Source organism: Oncorhynchus gorbuscha, linkage group LG08 (assembly GCF_021184085.1).
Source record: "Oncorhynchus gorbuscha isolate QuinsamMale2020 ecotype Even-year linkage group LG08, OgorEven_v1.0, whole genome shotgun sequence".
NCBI lineage: Eukaryota > Metazoa > Chordata > Actinopteri > Salmoniformes > Salmonidae > Oncorhynchus > Oncorhynchus gorbuscha.
The window spans coordinates 67,895,065-67,911,029 of record NC_060180.1 but is presented as its reverse complement, the minus strand read 5'-3'; the positions used below and the strand labels follow the sequence as shown (position 1 = coordinate 67,911,029).

General features: G+C 44.2%; 1 protein-coding gene across 1 annotated transcript; it reads right to left on the bottom strand.

The window, feature by feature from the left end:
* Window positions 1-7,499: 7,499 nt before the first annotated feature.
* Window positions 7,500-12,505, bottom strand: LOC124042093 (proline-rich extensin-like protein EPR1). Its single transcript, XM_046360422.1, has 7 exons — window positions 11,905-12,505; window positions 11,490-11,663; window positions 11,255-11,373; window positions 11,009-11,174; window positions 10,778-10,893; window positions 7,677-10,679; window positions 7,500-7,587 (listed from the first exon to the last, which is right to left on the bottom strand). Exons 1-6 carry the CDS (start codon window positions 12,266-12,268, stop codon window positions 7,680-7,682), a joined length of 3,939 nt encoding a protein of 1,312 aa, XP_046216378.1. The 5' UTR covers window positions 12,269-12,505; the 3' UTR covers window positions 7,500-7,587; window positions 7,677-7,679.
* Window positions 12,506-15,965: the final 3,460 nt, after the last annotated feature.

The window sequence follows — 15,965 nt, the reverse complement described above, 5'->3', positions numbered from 1 at the left end:
AGAAGAGAGTCGGTCCAAGAATTGAACCCTGTGGCACCGCCATAGAGACTGCCAGAGGTCCGGACAGCAGACCCTCCGATTTGACACACTGAACTCTATCAGAGAAGTAGTTGGTGAACCAGGCGAGGCAATCATTTGAGAAACCAAGGCTGTCGAGTCTGCCGATGAGGATGTGGTGGTTGACAGAATCGAAAGCCTTGGCCAGATCAATGAATACGGCTGCACAGTAATGTTTCTTATTGATGGCGGTTAAGATATCGTTTAGGACCTTGAGCGTGGCTGAGGTGCACCCATGACCAGCTCTGAAACCAGATTGCATAGCAGAGAAGGTATGGTGAGATTCGAAATGGTCGGTAATCTGTTTATTGACTTGGCTTTCGAAGACCTTAGAAAGGCATGGTAGGATAGATATAGGTCTGTAGCAGTTTGGGTCAAGAGTGTCCCCCCCTTTGAAGAGGGGGATGACCGCAGCTGCTTTCCAATCTTTGGGAATCTCAGACGACACGAAAGAGAGGTTGAACAGGCTAGTAATAGGGGTGGCAACAATTTCGGCAAATAATTTTAGAGAGAAAGGGTCCAGATTGTCTAGCCCGGCTGATTTGTAGGGGTCCAGATTTTTCAGCTCTTTCAGAACATCAGCTGAATGGATTTGGGAGAAGGAGAAATGGGGAAGGCTTGGGCGAGTTGCTATTGGGGGTGCAGTGCTGTTGACCGGGGTAGGAGTAGCCAGGTGGAAAGCATGGCCAGCCGTAGAAAAATGCTTATTGAAATTCTCAATTATGGTGGAGGGCGAGGGAGAGCTTTGTACACGTCTCTTTGTGTGGAGTAAAGGTGGTCTTGAGTTTTTGGTTGCACATTTAACATGCTGGTAGAAATGAGGTAAAACGGATTTAGGTTTTCCTGCATTAAAGTCCCCGGCCACTAGGAGCGCCCCCTCGGGGTGAGTGTTTTACTGTTTACTTATGGCCGTATACAGCTCAATGAGTGTGGTCTTAGTGCCAGCATCAGTTTGTGGTGCCAACATATGCAGAGAAAAATGGGAGAAAATCCCCAAATACAGGTGTGCCAAGCTAGTAGCATCATACCCAAGAAGACTTGAGGCTGTAATCACTGCCAAAGGTGCTTCAAAGTACTGAGTAAAGGGGCTGAATACTTATGTAAATGTGATATTTAAGTTCATATTTAATCCATTTGTAAAAATGTCTAAAAACCTGTTTTTGCTTTGTTATAATGAGGTATTGTGTGTAGATTGATGAGGGGAATAAAAAAAATCAATTTTAGAATAAGGGTGTAATGTAACAAAAAGTGGAAAAAGTCAAGGGGTCTGAATACTTTCTGAATGCAGTGTATATATTAGAATATGAATATCATACAGTGGACAGCTAAGCCGACAGGCCTATCCATACAGTGGACAGCTAAGCCTACAGGCCTATCCATACAGTGGACAGCTAAGCCTACAGGTCTATCCATACAGTGGACAGCTAAGCCTACAGGCCTATCCATACAGTGAACAGCTAAGTCTACAGGCCTATCCATACAGTAGACAGCTAAGCCTACAGGCCTATCCATACAGTGGACAGCTAAGCCTACAGGCCTATCCATACAGTGCCATGATACATTTAGTGTTCAAATCTCTGACAGCTGAACCGTGAGGTGGACAATTATTGTTTTAGGAAAGTAGCCTAAAAAAAGCACAAACAATGTGCTATAAAGTTTTGCATTTGCTACACAAGGAATAGTGTTTTGTAATTTGTAAAAGGCTGTTTTTAAGGACACTTAAATGTGTCTCATTGGGCCAATATCCCTCATCTATTGATGTCACTGGATGAACAAGGTTGGATCTGAATGCATATGGATGACAGTATGCCTAAAGGAAACTCTGAAATGGCATATTGTTGTTATGAAGATTTTAGAAAAGCCACATGAAAATCTGTCGCCAATTGAATGGAACCCCTAGCTATAGACACCCTGAAGACAAGTGCACTAGTCCAGTGTCTCTTTCATTATGCTGCACGTTGTGGTTCACCAGCAGCCCCAAACATCTAAAGAATAAACTCCCCCCTCAAACTCATCTGGAAGATGAGCATTTTTCATCTCTATGTCTGTAATGTGTCTGTATCTATGTCATGAATCTCTATTTCTGTAATGTGTCTGTATCTATGTTATGAATCTCTATTTCTGTAATGTGTCTGTATCTATGTCATGAATCTCTATTTCTGTAATGTGTCTGTATCTATGTCATGAATCTCTATGTCTGTAATGTGTCTGTATCTATGTCATGAATCTCTATTTCTGTAATGTGTCTGTATCTATGTCATGAATCTCTATTTCTGTAATGTGTCTGTATCTATGTCATGAATCTCTATTTCTGTAATGTGTCTGTATCTATGTCATGAATCTCTATTTCCGTAATGTGTCTGTATCTATGTCATGAATCTCTATTTCTGTAATGTGTCTGTATCTATGTCATGAATCTCTATTTCTGTAATGTGTCTGTATCTATGTCATTGTATTTCGGTGGAAAAAGAACCCAATTGTCATACTTGAGTAAAAGTAGAAAATACTCAGCAAAATACTACTTGAGTAAAAGTCTAAAAGTATTTGGTTTTAAATATACTTAAGTATCAAAATAAAATGTAATTGCTAAAATGTACTTACAGTACATTTGGAAAGTAATCAGACCCCTTGACTTTATCCAAATTTTGTTATGTTAAATCCTTATTCCTAAATGTATTCAATTGTTTTTTTCCCCTCATCAATCTACACATGATACCTTACAATTGAGAGCGCCGTTGCACAGCTGTGTTCAGGTCTCTCCAGATACAGTTGAAGTTGGAAGTTTACATACACTTAGGTTGGAGTCATTAAAACTAGATTTTCAACCACTCCACAAATTTCTTGTTAACAAACTATAGTTTTGGCAAGTCGGTTAGGACATCTACTTTGTGCAAGTCATTTTCCCAACAATTGTTTACAGACAGATTATTTAACTTATAATTCACTTATAATTCACTGTATCACAATTCCAGTGGGTCAGAAGTTTACATACACTAAATTGACTGTGCCTTTAAACAGCGTGGAAAATCCCAGAAAATTATGTCATGGCTTTAGAAGCTTCCTATAGGCTAATTGACATCATTTGGGTCAATTGGAGGTGTACCTGTGGATGCATTTCAAGGCCTACCTTCAAACTCGGCTGCGTGGTCCCATGGTGTTTATACTTGCGTACTATTGTTTGTACAGATGAATGTGGTACCTTCAGACCTCTACAAGTCTGGTTCATCCTTGCGAGAAATTTCCAAACGCCTGAAGGTACCACATTCACCTGTAAAAACAATAGTACGCAAGTATAAACACCATGGGGCCACGCAGCCGTCATACCGCTCAGGAAAGAGATGCTTCTGTCTCCTAGAGATGAACATACTTGGGTGCGAAAAGTGCAAATCAGTCCCAGAACAACAGCAAAGGACCTTGTGAAGATGCTGAAGGAAACAGGTACAAAAGTATATACACTGCTCAAAAAAATAAAGGGAACAATAAAATAACACATCCTAGATCTGAATGAATTAAATATTGTTATTAAATACTTTTTTCTTTACATAGTTGAATGTGCTGACAACAAAATCACACAAAAATTATCAATGGAAATCAAATGTATCAACCCATTGAGGTCTGGATTTGGAGTCACACTCAAAATTAAAGTGGAAAACCACACTACAGGCTGATCCAACTTTGATGTAATGTCGTTAAAACAAGTCAAAATGAGGCTCAGTCGTGTGTGTGGCCTCCACGTGCCTGTATGACCTCCCTACAACGCCTAGGCATGCTCCTGATGAGGTGGCGGATGGTCTCCTGAGGGATATCCTCCCAGACCTGGACTAAAGCATCTGCCAACTCCTAGACAGTCTGTGGTGCAACGTGGCGATGGTGGATGGAGCGAGACATGATGTCCCAGATGTGCTCAATTGGATTCAGGTTTGGGGAACGGGCGGGCCAGTCCATAGCATCAATGCCTTCCTCTCGCAGGAACTGCTGACACACTCCAGCCACATGAGGTCTAGCATTGTCTTGCATTAGGAGGAACCCAGGGCCAACCGCACCAGCATATGGTCTCACAAGGGGTCTGAGGATCTCATCTCGGTACCTAATGGCAGTCAGGCTACCTCTGGCGAGCACATGGAGGGCTGTGCGGCCCCCCCAAAGAAATGCCACCCCACACCATGACTGACCCACTGCCAAACTGGTCATGCTGGAGGATGTTGCAGGTAGCCGAACCTTCTCCACGGCGACTCCAGACTGTCACGTCTGTCAAGTGTGCTCAGTGTGAACCTGCTTTCATCTGTGAAGAGCACAGGGCGCCAGTGGCGAATTTGCCAATCTTGATGGTCTCTGGCAAATGCCAAACGTCCTGCACGATGTTGGGCTGTAAGCACAACCCCCACCTGTGGACGTCGGGCCCTCGTACCACCCTCATGGAGTCTGTTTCTAACCGTTTGAGCAGACACATGCACATTTGTGGCCTGCTAGAGGGCTCTGGCAGTGCTTCTCCTGGTCCTCCTTGCACAAAGATGGAGGTAGCGGTCCTGCTGCTGGGTTGTTGCCCTCCTACGGCCTCCTCCACGTCTCCTGATGTACTGGCCTGTCTCCTGGTAGTGCCTCCATGATCTGGACACTACGCTGACAGACACAGCAAACCTTCTTGCCACAGCTCGCATTGATGTTCCATCCTGGATGAGCTGCACTACCTGAGCCACTTGTGTGGGTTGTAGACTCCATCTCATGCTACTACTAGAGTTAAAGCACCGCCAGCATTCAAAAATGACCAAAACATCAGCCAGGAAGAATAGGAACTGAGAAGTGGTCTGTGGTCACCACCTGCAGAACCACTCCTTTATTGGGAGTGTCTTGCTAATTGCCTATAATTTCCACCTGTTGTCTATTCCATTTGCACAACAGCATGTGAAATTTATTGTCAATCAGTGTTGCTTCCTAAGTGGACAGTTTGATTTCACAGAAGTGTGATTGACTTGGAGTTACATTGTGTTGTTTAAGTGTTCCCTTTATTTTTTTGAGCAGTGTACATCCACAGTAAAACGAGTCCTATAATCGACATAACCATGAAGACCACTCAGCAAGGAAGAAGCCACTAATCCAAAACGGCCATAAAAAAGCCAGACCACGGTTTGCAACTGCACCTGGGGACAAAGCTTGTACTTTTTGGAGAAATGTCCTCTGGTCTGATTAAACACAAATAGATCTTGTTTTCATAAGACCAGAGAATCTTGTTTTTAATGGTCTGAGAGTCCTTTAGGTGCCTTTGGGCCTTGGTCACCTCCCTGACCAAGGCCCTTCTCCCCCGATTGATCAGTTTGTCCGGGGGGCCAGCTCTAGGAAGTCTTGGTGGTTCCACACTTCTTCCATTTAAGAATGATGGAGGCCACTGTGTTCTTGGGGACCTTCAATGCTGCAGAAATGTTTTGGTACCCTTCCCCAGATCTGTGCCTCAACACACTCCTGTCTTGGAGCTCTACGGTCAATTCCTTCGACCTCGTGGCTTGGTTTTTGTTCTGACATAACACTATCAACTGTGGGACCTTATATAGACAGGTGTGCCTTTCCAAATGTATAATCAATTGAATTTACCACAGATGGACTCCAATCAAGTTGTAAAAACATCAAGGATGATCAATGGAAACAGGATTCAGCTGAGCTCAAATTTGTGTCTCATAGCAAAGGGTCTGAATACTTTGTTTTGATATTTTTTATTAGCAAACATTTAAGAACTTTTTTTAAATTTTGTCATTATGGGGTATTGAGTAGATTGCCGAGGAAATGTTATTTAAATCAATTTTAGAATAAGGTTGTAATGTAAGAAAATGTGGAAAAAGTCAAGGGGTCTGCATACTATCCAAAGGCACCAAGTATCAAAAAGAGGTAGAATTTCAAATTCCTCATATTAAGCCAGACGGCACCATCTTGTTTGTTTTAATTTACGGGTAGCTAGTGGCACACCCCAAAACTCACAATTTACAAATGAAGCATGTGTTTAGATAATCCGCCTGATCAGGTAGTAGGGATGACCTCTGGATAAGTGAATCGGACCATTTTCCTGTCATGCTAGGTATGCGAAATGTGAGTACTCTTGGGTGTCAGGGAAACAGTATGGAGTAAAAAGTACATTATGTTCTTAAGGAATGTCAATTGTCAAAAATACAAATAAAGTACAGATACCCCCCAAAATACTTAAAGTACTTTACACCACTGTAATTGTATGTAAAAAGAAAATAGGAATCAGAATTAAGTCCGACTTAATCTATCAATCCTAACTGCACCAGCCAATTGATGAATGGAAAGAGACGTTACAAGACATTAAGTTTAATGACATGGAGATTGTCAAGCCATGCCTTCAATTCTGGGTAAGCATACAAGGTATGGTGTGATGTATTTGTTTGTTGAGATGGGACATTATGAAAACCCAAACCATGATTTTGAAGTGCCCAAAGTCTGTATGCTTTGTTAATTGGTTGTGTGGTGCATTGGCACCTAAACTAGTTTAGCCAACGACTGTCATGCGTGGATATAGTTGCTATACGTGTGATGACAGGAATTGAACCCACTGTCCCGGCAACACCATGCTCTACCAGCTGAGCTACAAAGGATCAGTTAAGCCCATTAGACACCATCTAACCCCGACCAACTAATTGTAAGTTGCTTTGGATAAGGGATTCAAAAGCCGTGCTGCCTCATTTTAGGATTGTACTTTCTAGCACTGTTCCAGCAAATATTGTAGACAACCAGGTCAACAGTATGTTGGCCGAGGTCTTAAAGTAACCCAGTATTGAACAAGCCACAACAACCCCATACACAACTCCTTGTGTGAACTCAACTAAGTCAATTGTTGCAGTGTTAAATCCCCCCCCCCCCAAAAAAAAATCCCTCAGTATTTCTTAACACTGCAGAAAAGATTTGTAGTTCACTCTAGACATGCGCAAATGAGTGATAACATTGTCAACATTGTCACCCATTATCCTCAATGTATTGCCACCAAATGCATGTGCAGTCTGAGTGGGATGCTAGCAAAATGCAGTAGACTTCAAAGTGGCAGGCAGGATAGAAATTGATTCACTGAGTAATGGTTCACATTCAATAGCAAATAAACTCCATTGAAATCAGTAGCATGCAACCAGTTGAACCCATTCACATGAAAAGCTTAACTATTTTTCAATATGAGCACTAGATGGGAGGCATTCACCATATTGAGTGGAAGAACATTGCTGAAACACTAGCAGTAATCTGAAATAGCTTCCGGAGCCATGGGCTGATATTGTTACTAAACTATGATCAGTTTTAGAATTGAAGTTTGTGGTGACATTGACTGGGGGAAAAAAAAGTGGACATTGTGCCTTCTGGTTTACAATACAAGTGTTAATCACACCTGGCTAAAACATTCCTTAAACACCTAAATTTAACATGCAATTAAGGGAAACAATGTTGCGCACTTGTTAGTTAATTACTTTATTGGGAAAACATGACCGCTTCTGGTCGGCATCAGCACCATTAACTGAAGGATGAGAAGGGTCGCGCATCCTGAAAAAGACAGATGCATTTTAAGTCCACTGTTCAATTAAAGACTTAAAACGTTTCTCCGTAGTTGACTGAAGGACAAAATGACTTACCATTTAGTTAGCAGCCGGGTAAGAACCTCCTGCGGACTGGGCCGGGTAAGAACCTCCTGCGGACTGGGCCGGGTAAGAACCTCCTGCGGACTGGGCCGGGTAAGAACCTCCTGCGGACTGGGCCGGGTAAGAACCTCCTGCGGACTGGGCCGGGTAAGAACCTCCTGCGGACTGGGCCGGGTAAGAACCTCCTGCGGACTGGGCCGGGTAAGAACCTCCTGCGGACTGGGCCGGGTAAGAACCTCCTGCGGACTGGGCCGGGTAAGAACCTCCTGCGGACTGGGCCGGGTAAGAACCTCCTGCGGACTGGGCCGGGTAAGAACCTCCTGCAGACTGGGCCGGGTAAGAACCTCCTGCAGACTGGGCCGGGTAAGAACCTCCTGCAGACTGGGCCGGGTAAGAACCTCCTGCAGACTGGGCCGGGTAAGAACCTCCTGCAGACTGGGCCGGGTAAGAACCATGGAACCCTTCGTTCGGCCCTAGTGGCACAATGGGCTTCCAATAGTGTTCAAATGACTCTGGAAATTCAGGTCTGGAGGGTTTACCAGAAGGCTTGGCTGCAGGTTTCTGGGGGTAGGATGGTTTGGCACCAGCATAATATATTGGCAATGAGCCGTAATGGGTAGGCATTTGATGGCCTGAGGGGTTTTGTTGCTGAAGGCTAGAGATACCCTTTGAATTACTGGGAAGGGAGCCACCCAGTTCCTTGAGTGGTCTTGGAGGCTGAAGCGGTCCATGTGGATGTTCTTGAGGACTCAGTTGTTCAAGTGTGCTATGCATCTGCATTGCAGATTCAGACAATTGGGTTTGGTGGTGTGGTTGCAGCAGAGGCTTGGATGCGTAGAACATGTCAGGGTCATACCACATTGGAGGTCTGAAAGGATAATGTGGCCACTTTGAAAGTTGGGGTTTTAAGGGCTTGTTGAAGTCACTAGACAGCGACTGAGGTTCAGATGGTTTACTTGGATCACTGGCAGGTCGCTCAAGTTCCAAGGGCTTGTTAGAATAAACAGGTGCTTGGCCATGTGGCTGTACTGGACCTTGTGGGTTGTATGGCAGAGGATATGCATGCATAAGCCGCTGTGGGTTATGGGGCAGATATGGCTGTTGCTGTGCCATAGGTTTGTTGGAGTCACTGGCAGGTGCTTCAAAATATGGGCGCATTGGCTGCTGTGGGTTGTAGGGCTGAAAATGTGATTGCTTTGGACTTTGGGGTTCTGAGGGCTTGTTGGCATCACTAGGTGCTTGGGCATACGAAGCCAAGGAGGCTGAAAACCTCATGCCATGCTGACTCCAGTAGTCATGGAAACCAGTCAAGGTAATTTTAGTGGGGGCAACGGTCTGAACCGTTATAGGTTGTGGGGTTGTAGTGGCTTGGGTAGGTCCAGAAACTGAAGCATAATTGAACAGGTCAGATGTATGTTTGAAAGGGTAAGCAGGAATGATACCACTATCCTTGGATGTTACAGGGCCAAAATGGTTGTGGTGGTGTTGATGGAAAGATACGGGCATGGGGCAGCAGGTCAAGAAACCAGTAGGGCAGGTTGCTGGACAATACCCAGGATGTGGTGGATAAGAGTCACCTGGCTGAGGTGAACTAGGAGCCACAGTTGAAGGTGCTTTAGTAGTTATTGGATGACTAGGTTGTTGAGGAGCAGGTATCCATGTATGGACTACAAGTGGCGTTTGTTCTGGTGTTTGAGTTGCAGACCTAAGTGGGATTGTAATGAGCTTAGCTGGCTCAGGGTAGAACTGTTGGTAGTGATGTGGGTAGTAGGGATGCAGTGGAGCTGTTGGCTTTTCAGTAGCAGGGGGAAGCATGGCAGGTGTAGGCTTCTGAGTCACAGGATACGTAGCAGGCTTAAATGGTTGAGGGTCAAAGGAATCCCAAGGAATTTGGGAGTCTTTAGGGGGAGAGCCAGTTACAGGCTTGGGATGTGGTGGATAGAGAGGATGTGGGTAGTAAGGATGCTGCACATGGCCCTGAGGAGCTTTGGTAGCAGGAGTAGACACTTGAGGGGGAGGAGTTACAGGCTTAGCAGGCAGAGGGTAGAATGAAAAGTAATACTGAGGGTTCCCAGGAGGCAGAGTAGCAGGTTTCGGGTAATAAGGACGCAGTGGAGATGTTGGCTTTTCAGTAGCAGGGGGAAGTATGGCAGGTGTAGGTACAGTCACAGGAGTATGTGTCACAGGCTTGGCTGGTTGACGGTCAAAAAACTCCCAAGGAATTTGGTAGTCTTCAGGGGGAGAACCAGTTACAGGTTTGGGATGTCGGTAGTCAGGATGTTGTTCATGGCCCTGAGGAACTTTGGTAGCAGGGGGAGGAGTTGCAGGCAGAGGGTAGAAGGAAAAGTAATACTGAGGGTTCCCAGGAGGCAGAGTAGCAGGTTGTGTGTAGTAAGGATGCAGTGGAGATGTTGGCTTTTCAGTAGCAGGCCTTTGAATCACAGGAGGAGGAGTTACAGGCTTGGCTGGCTGAGGGTCATAAGGATATCGGTCGTAAGGATAGTACACCTTGTCATTTGGAGCTTCTGTTGCAGGGGGAAGTTCGCCAGGCATACGAGTAACTGGCTCAGCTGGCCGAGGGTAGAAGGACTCTGAATACCAAGGAGGCTGGGGGTCTTTAGGTGGAGAACCAGTTACAGGTTTGGGATGTCGGTAGTCAGGATGTTGTTCATGGCCATGAGGAACTTTGGTAGCAGGGGGAGGAGTCGCAGGCAGAGGGTAGAAGGAAAAGTAATACTGAGGGATCCCAGGAGGCAGAGTAGCAGGTTTTGGCTTCTCAGCAGGCTTTGTGTAGTAAGGATGCAGTGGAGCCTGGGGTTTAGGGGGTGAAGTAGGCTGAGGAGGAAACATTGGACTTGGTTGAAGAGCAATGGTGGGAGGAACCGGAAACACAGGGGTTTGGGGGTAATTGGGGCGAGGGAAAGACTGGTCAACAGGACTAGGACAGGACACTTTAAACTCTCCCTCGCCAGCAAGTTCAAGGGTGAACATCCCATCCTGTAATAAAGAAATTAACATTTGAGTCAAGTCATTGATTCCCACCCACGTCCTTCAAAACCAGCAAGGACAATATTAACATAACTGACAATTCAGACCTTAAGTTCCACACAGGGTTCATAATGAGCAGAAATGGTCACAGCTTCTAGATGAGCTACCACACTGTAGCCACAATGGGATGAAACTCTCATCAACGGCTGCCAGTGTCCTTTGACTGGAAGAGTGGAAGAGTCAAAGTTAAAGAATACAGTCACAAATGTACTTATCCAACTTGCACATGTTCCTCTTGAGAGAATGCACAAGGATTGAGACTTATGTAAATGACTTACACTTGACCCTGAGATCCTTGGCAGAGGTGCCCCCTTCCATTTTCACCACCATGCCCTCAGGGTAGCAGGAAACAGTAGGAGGGTTGGGCTTAAAGGTTTTTTTGGCAGGGCAGGATATTTTAATTGGCAATCCCCACCAACGCATAGGCAGAACATAATTACCATCCTGCAAGATTAAATTTAAAGTTAATCTTGGAAAGTGTTAAAATTCACAGTAAAAGAGGAACAATTTGAATGACTTCCAACCTCCAGTGTGACATAACAGCCTTTATAGATTGCAATAAAAATCCAATCCTGGTGAGTGGTGCTGATGGAATGACCACAGTTTGTGGGCAACTGTGACAGAGGCAGGGGAGACTTATTTCCTGCAAAACATTGTAACAAGAGAAAGGAAGTTTGTTAACCAGTCACACAACAAATTACATTTAACTTCTACAGCTTTCAAATGACTTAAATACCAGGATAACAGCTGGATACTTGCCTCGGTCCACAGAAAAGAGAGAGCCTGGTGTAGAGCCTGTGTCATGGACCTTTAGTTTCATGGAGTCACCAACACATTCAACACTTGGTTCCATCTGCAAGAGACTTTCCACCACTGGACTACTTGGCCTAATTGTGCCATAAATGTGTCCTCCCAGCTGCTTAGGTTCCCATCCTTTAAAGTAGAAGAACACTTAGGTTTTTAACTACACCAATGGTAGTCCATTCTTACCTAGGTTGTAGGGCAATACTACTAAAGCCATTCACAGGACTAAGAGTCCCTAAACAGCATTGTTCGGACCAAATACTTCCATTTACACTGGAAGGTGCAACTAATTGTTGTTAATTAAGTCAAACATTCCTACAAATGGAAACAAAATTAGCATAACAAAAAGCAAGTTAGAGATAATACATACCCATGTCAGACTGGTAGTCAGCATCATCCAGTGAAACATTGGAGGATCGGACTTTGGAGACAGTATGTTCATCAGTAGAAAAACTCGCATTTCTTGGTTTGACATTACGGCCAAGTATAAGCCTTCCAAATCGCACAGCACCTGTAGACTGCTCCTCTTTACCATTGTTAAGATCCCCCTTCAAATGGGGTCCCAGGACAATGGAGGATTTTGACGATCTTGTTTGTGTTACTGCAGCGCACTGACCAAAGGAGTTCAATACTACCACAACTAGCCCTAAACATATTAAAGAGAGACGCTCCCCTTTTGCCTTCAATGCCATCGGACTAAAATCGCGTTTCACAAACACACAAGACCACCACATCAGTGTGCTGAAAGAGTTTCCTTCACTCACTGCCGCCAGAGGCTGAATATGATTACCGACCAATTAGACTTCAGACCTCCCACTCACAGGTGTCTCTAATCAAATGACTCACGTCACCTTCACGAGGGTGCGACATTCAGAACGATGCAGACAGAAATGTCTTGTTCTGAGCTGACCTGATTCCGTATTCTACATGAGAGACATATGTCTATTCTACATTACAGCCTACATTTCTATCTGAACATTGCGTCCAAATTGAACGCAACTGTGATGATATGCAGCTGTGATCAATTAGTCGTATTTGGTTGATTGACGTGTACGCTTAGAATATTTTCCATCTGTAACCAGGTTTCCAAACAACCTTTTCATGCGATTAAAGTGCATGTTGCCGGCCTGATGGGAACAGCAAATTTATCGGTAAACTTTTCCAAATGTCGACAAAACAAAAATACGCTAGACATGATGGGATCTTTTTGTCTGTAGATTTAATTATGCGAGATATTGCGGTGGAAAAGACTTTATGGAAAAACATTGTATACAATGTAATGAAACAGCAGGGAGCAGGTCTCGAACCCTCGACCTTCTAGCCCGAGGTCCGGCGCACTATCGACTGTGCCGCAGAAGCATGCTCAAGCGGCAAGAGTCGATTTCCGCGCTTATAAACCCAGGGTCGTTACAATAATAACCATGATATCAAAGTAAATTTGGGGTCGTGATGATCTGTTGTGTGGTCCTCCCACTACGACTCTGGAGAGCATGCAGTGTATCCGGCTGCAGATTAAATAACATGATGAAATTAACAGGATGGTGAATGTGCACGGTGATGAGATTGATGCTTCTTTCCAGCTAAGGGTGATGACATCGTGCACATTTTGCCACAACATATCGCGTTTACTTCAATACGACAGTTATTATATCAATATTTGCGCATTAACGCGGTTTCATCGCCATTTCCTGCATATTGAATTTATCCAAGTTACCCAAAGGTTGTTATCAAACCTTGTCTAGCGTATTTTGTTTTGTCGCCATTTGAAAATGTTTACAGACAAATTTTACATCAGGCCTGTCGTGCTATTTTTTTTTATCTGACATGTACTTTAATTACATAAAAAGTTTGGATGGACAAGTGGTTATGTCTCATCTCTGTAACTCTTTTTAAAACGTCATCAAATCTTGTTCTCCGTTTCCCCAGATCATGTAGTGTGTGAGGAGGAATTCAAGTATGCCATGTTGGCCCTGAACTGCATCTGTCCAGCAACCTCCTCCCTCATTCCTACTGGTCCACACTTCACAAGGCAAATTACACAAATTACACAACCACTCTGCACCCTCATATCTAGTCCACTCTTCAATGGTCTACACTCCATAGTATCTGCAAAGTACAGTAGGCAACCCACCTACCCTTAAGTCTCTACCCACCTACCACTAAGTCTCTACCCACCAAACCACCAAATTTCTACACACCATCTGTTTATGGTCACCTTTTGAAGACAATGGTCCCAAATCGACCCCTAGACCCTGGTCGAGATCCCCTGCTCAGTCGTTGGCCACAATATAGACTTTTCCATCAGGCACCAGATTGCTATAATTTACAGTGCATTCAGAAAGTATTCAGACCCCTTGACTTTTTCCACATTTTGATACAGTAAGGCCTTATTCTAAAATTGATTAAATCGTTTTTTCACCTCATCAATCTACACACAATACCCATAATGACAAAGCATGAAGTGTTTTTGGTGCAAATTTGGGAAAAATATAAAAATCACATGTACATAAGCATTCAGACCCTATACTCAGTACTTTGTTGAAGCACCTTTGGCAGCAATTACACCCTCAAATCTTCCTGGGTATGACGCTACAAGCTTGGCACACCTGTATTTGGGGAGTGTCTAACATTCTTCTCTACAGATCCTCTCAAGCTTCGTCAGGTTGGATGGGGAGCGTCGCTGCACAGTTATTTTCAGGTCTCTCCAGAGATGTTCGATAGTCCCGAAGCTACTCCTGCGTTGTCTTGGCTGTTTGCTTAGGTTCGTTGTCCTGTTGGAAGGTGAACGTTCGCCCCAGTCTGAGGTCCTGAGCGGTATGAAGCAGGTATTCATCAAGGATCTCTGTACTTTTCTCTATTAATCTTTGCCTCGATGCTGACTAGTCTCCCAGTCCCTGCTGCTGAAAAACATCCCCACAGCATAATGCTGCCACCACACTGTTTCACTGTAAGGATGGTGCCAGGCTTAATCCAGATGTGACACTTGGCATTCAGGCCAAAGAGTTCAATCTTGGTTTCATCAGACCAGAGAATCTTGTTTCTCATGGCCTGAGAGTCTTTAGGTGCCTTTTGGCAAACTCCAAGCGGGCTGTCATATGCCTTTTACTGAGGAGTGGCTTCTGTCTGGCTACTCTACAATAAAGGCCTGATTGGTAGAGTGCTGCAGAGATGGTTGTCCTTCTGGAAGGTTCTCCCATCTCCACAGAGGAACTCTGGAGCTGTCAGAGTGACCATCGGGTTCTTGTCCACCTCCCTGATCGAGGCCCTTCTCCCGATTGCTCAGTTTGTCCCGAGCGGCCAGCTGTAGGAAGAGTCTTGGTGGTTCCAAACTTCTTCCATTTAAGAATGATGGAGGCCACTGTGTTCTTGGGGACCTTCATTGCTGCAGAAAATATTTTGGTACCCTTCCCCAGATCTGTGCCTCGATACAATCCTGTCTCGGAGGTCTACAGACAATTCCTTTGACATTCACTGTCAACTGTTGGACCTTATATAGACAGGTTTGTGCCTTTCCAAATCATGTCCAATCCATTGAATTTACCACAGGTGGACTCCAATAAAGTTGTAGAAACATCTCAAGGATGATCAATGGACACAGGATGCACCTGAGCTCAATTTTGAGTCTCATAGCAAAGGGTCTGAATACTTATGTAAATAAGGTATTTCTTTTATAATAATACAATTTTAAAAAATGCCACAATAAAAAAAATGCTTTGTCATTATGGGGTTTTGTGTGCAGATTGATAAGGGAAGTGTTTTATTTAATCAATTTTAGAATAAGGCTGTAACGTAACAATGTGAAAAGTAAATGGGTCCTGAAAATTTTATGAAGGCACTGTAAAAAAAAGCTAAAGAAAGTGTATTTTCATTTGTTAAATTGAATTAGACCCAAGTTTATTTCTACAAAATAAAAAGTTAAGAGAATACTTAGACAAGTTAGCTGGCTACCTCCATAATCCTGCCTTGTAGTATACCTCTGGCATTCATCTGCAATGTCTAGACAGAGAAATGCGCCCACTATATGCAGAGATTGACAAGTGTAAGCAGCGATCATGTTCCCCTGCTCAAACGTTGCATGCATGGTTGCTGCCATGTTATCGACTGTGCCATCAGGCACGAGATTGCCCATATAGTGTATATTGTACTTACAAGACAACTGGGAACTCTGGAAAAAGAAATCAAGTGGATTCTTCCCAGTCGTATGTGGTAAATACAACCTACCCACTTTTTTAATAAAAGCAGCATTATACGATAAAATCCTCTCACGCTGTGTTTACACAGGCAGCCCAACTATTGTCAAAAGCGCTGATCGGATTGGTCAAAATGACCAATAAGTGGAAAATATCCGAATTTGACTGCCAATGTAAACACAGCATCTAGTTTAGGAAACCGTGGTCGAGTGCACAGAAGGCTGCTGAGGGGAGAACGCCT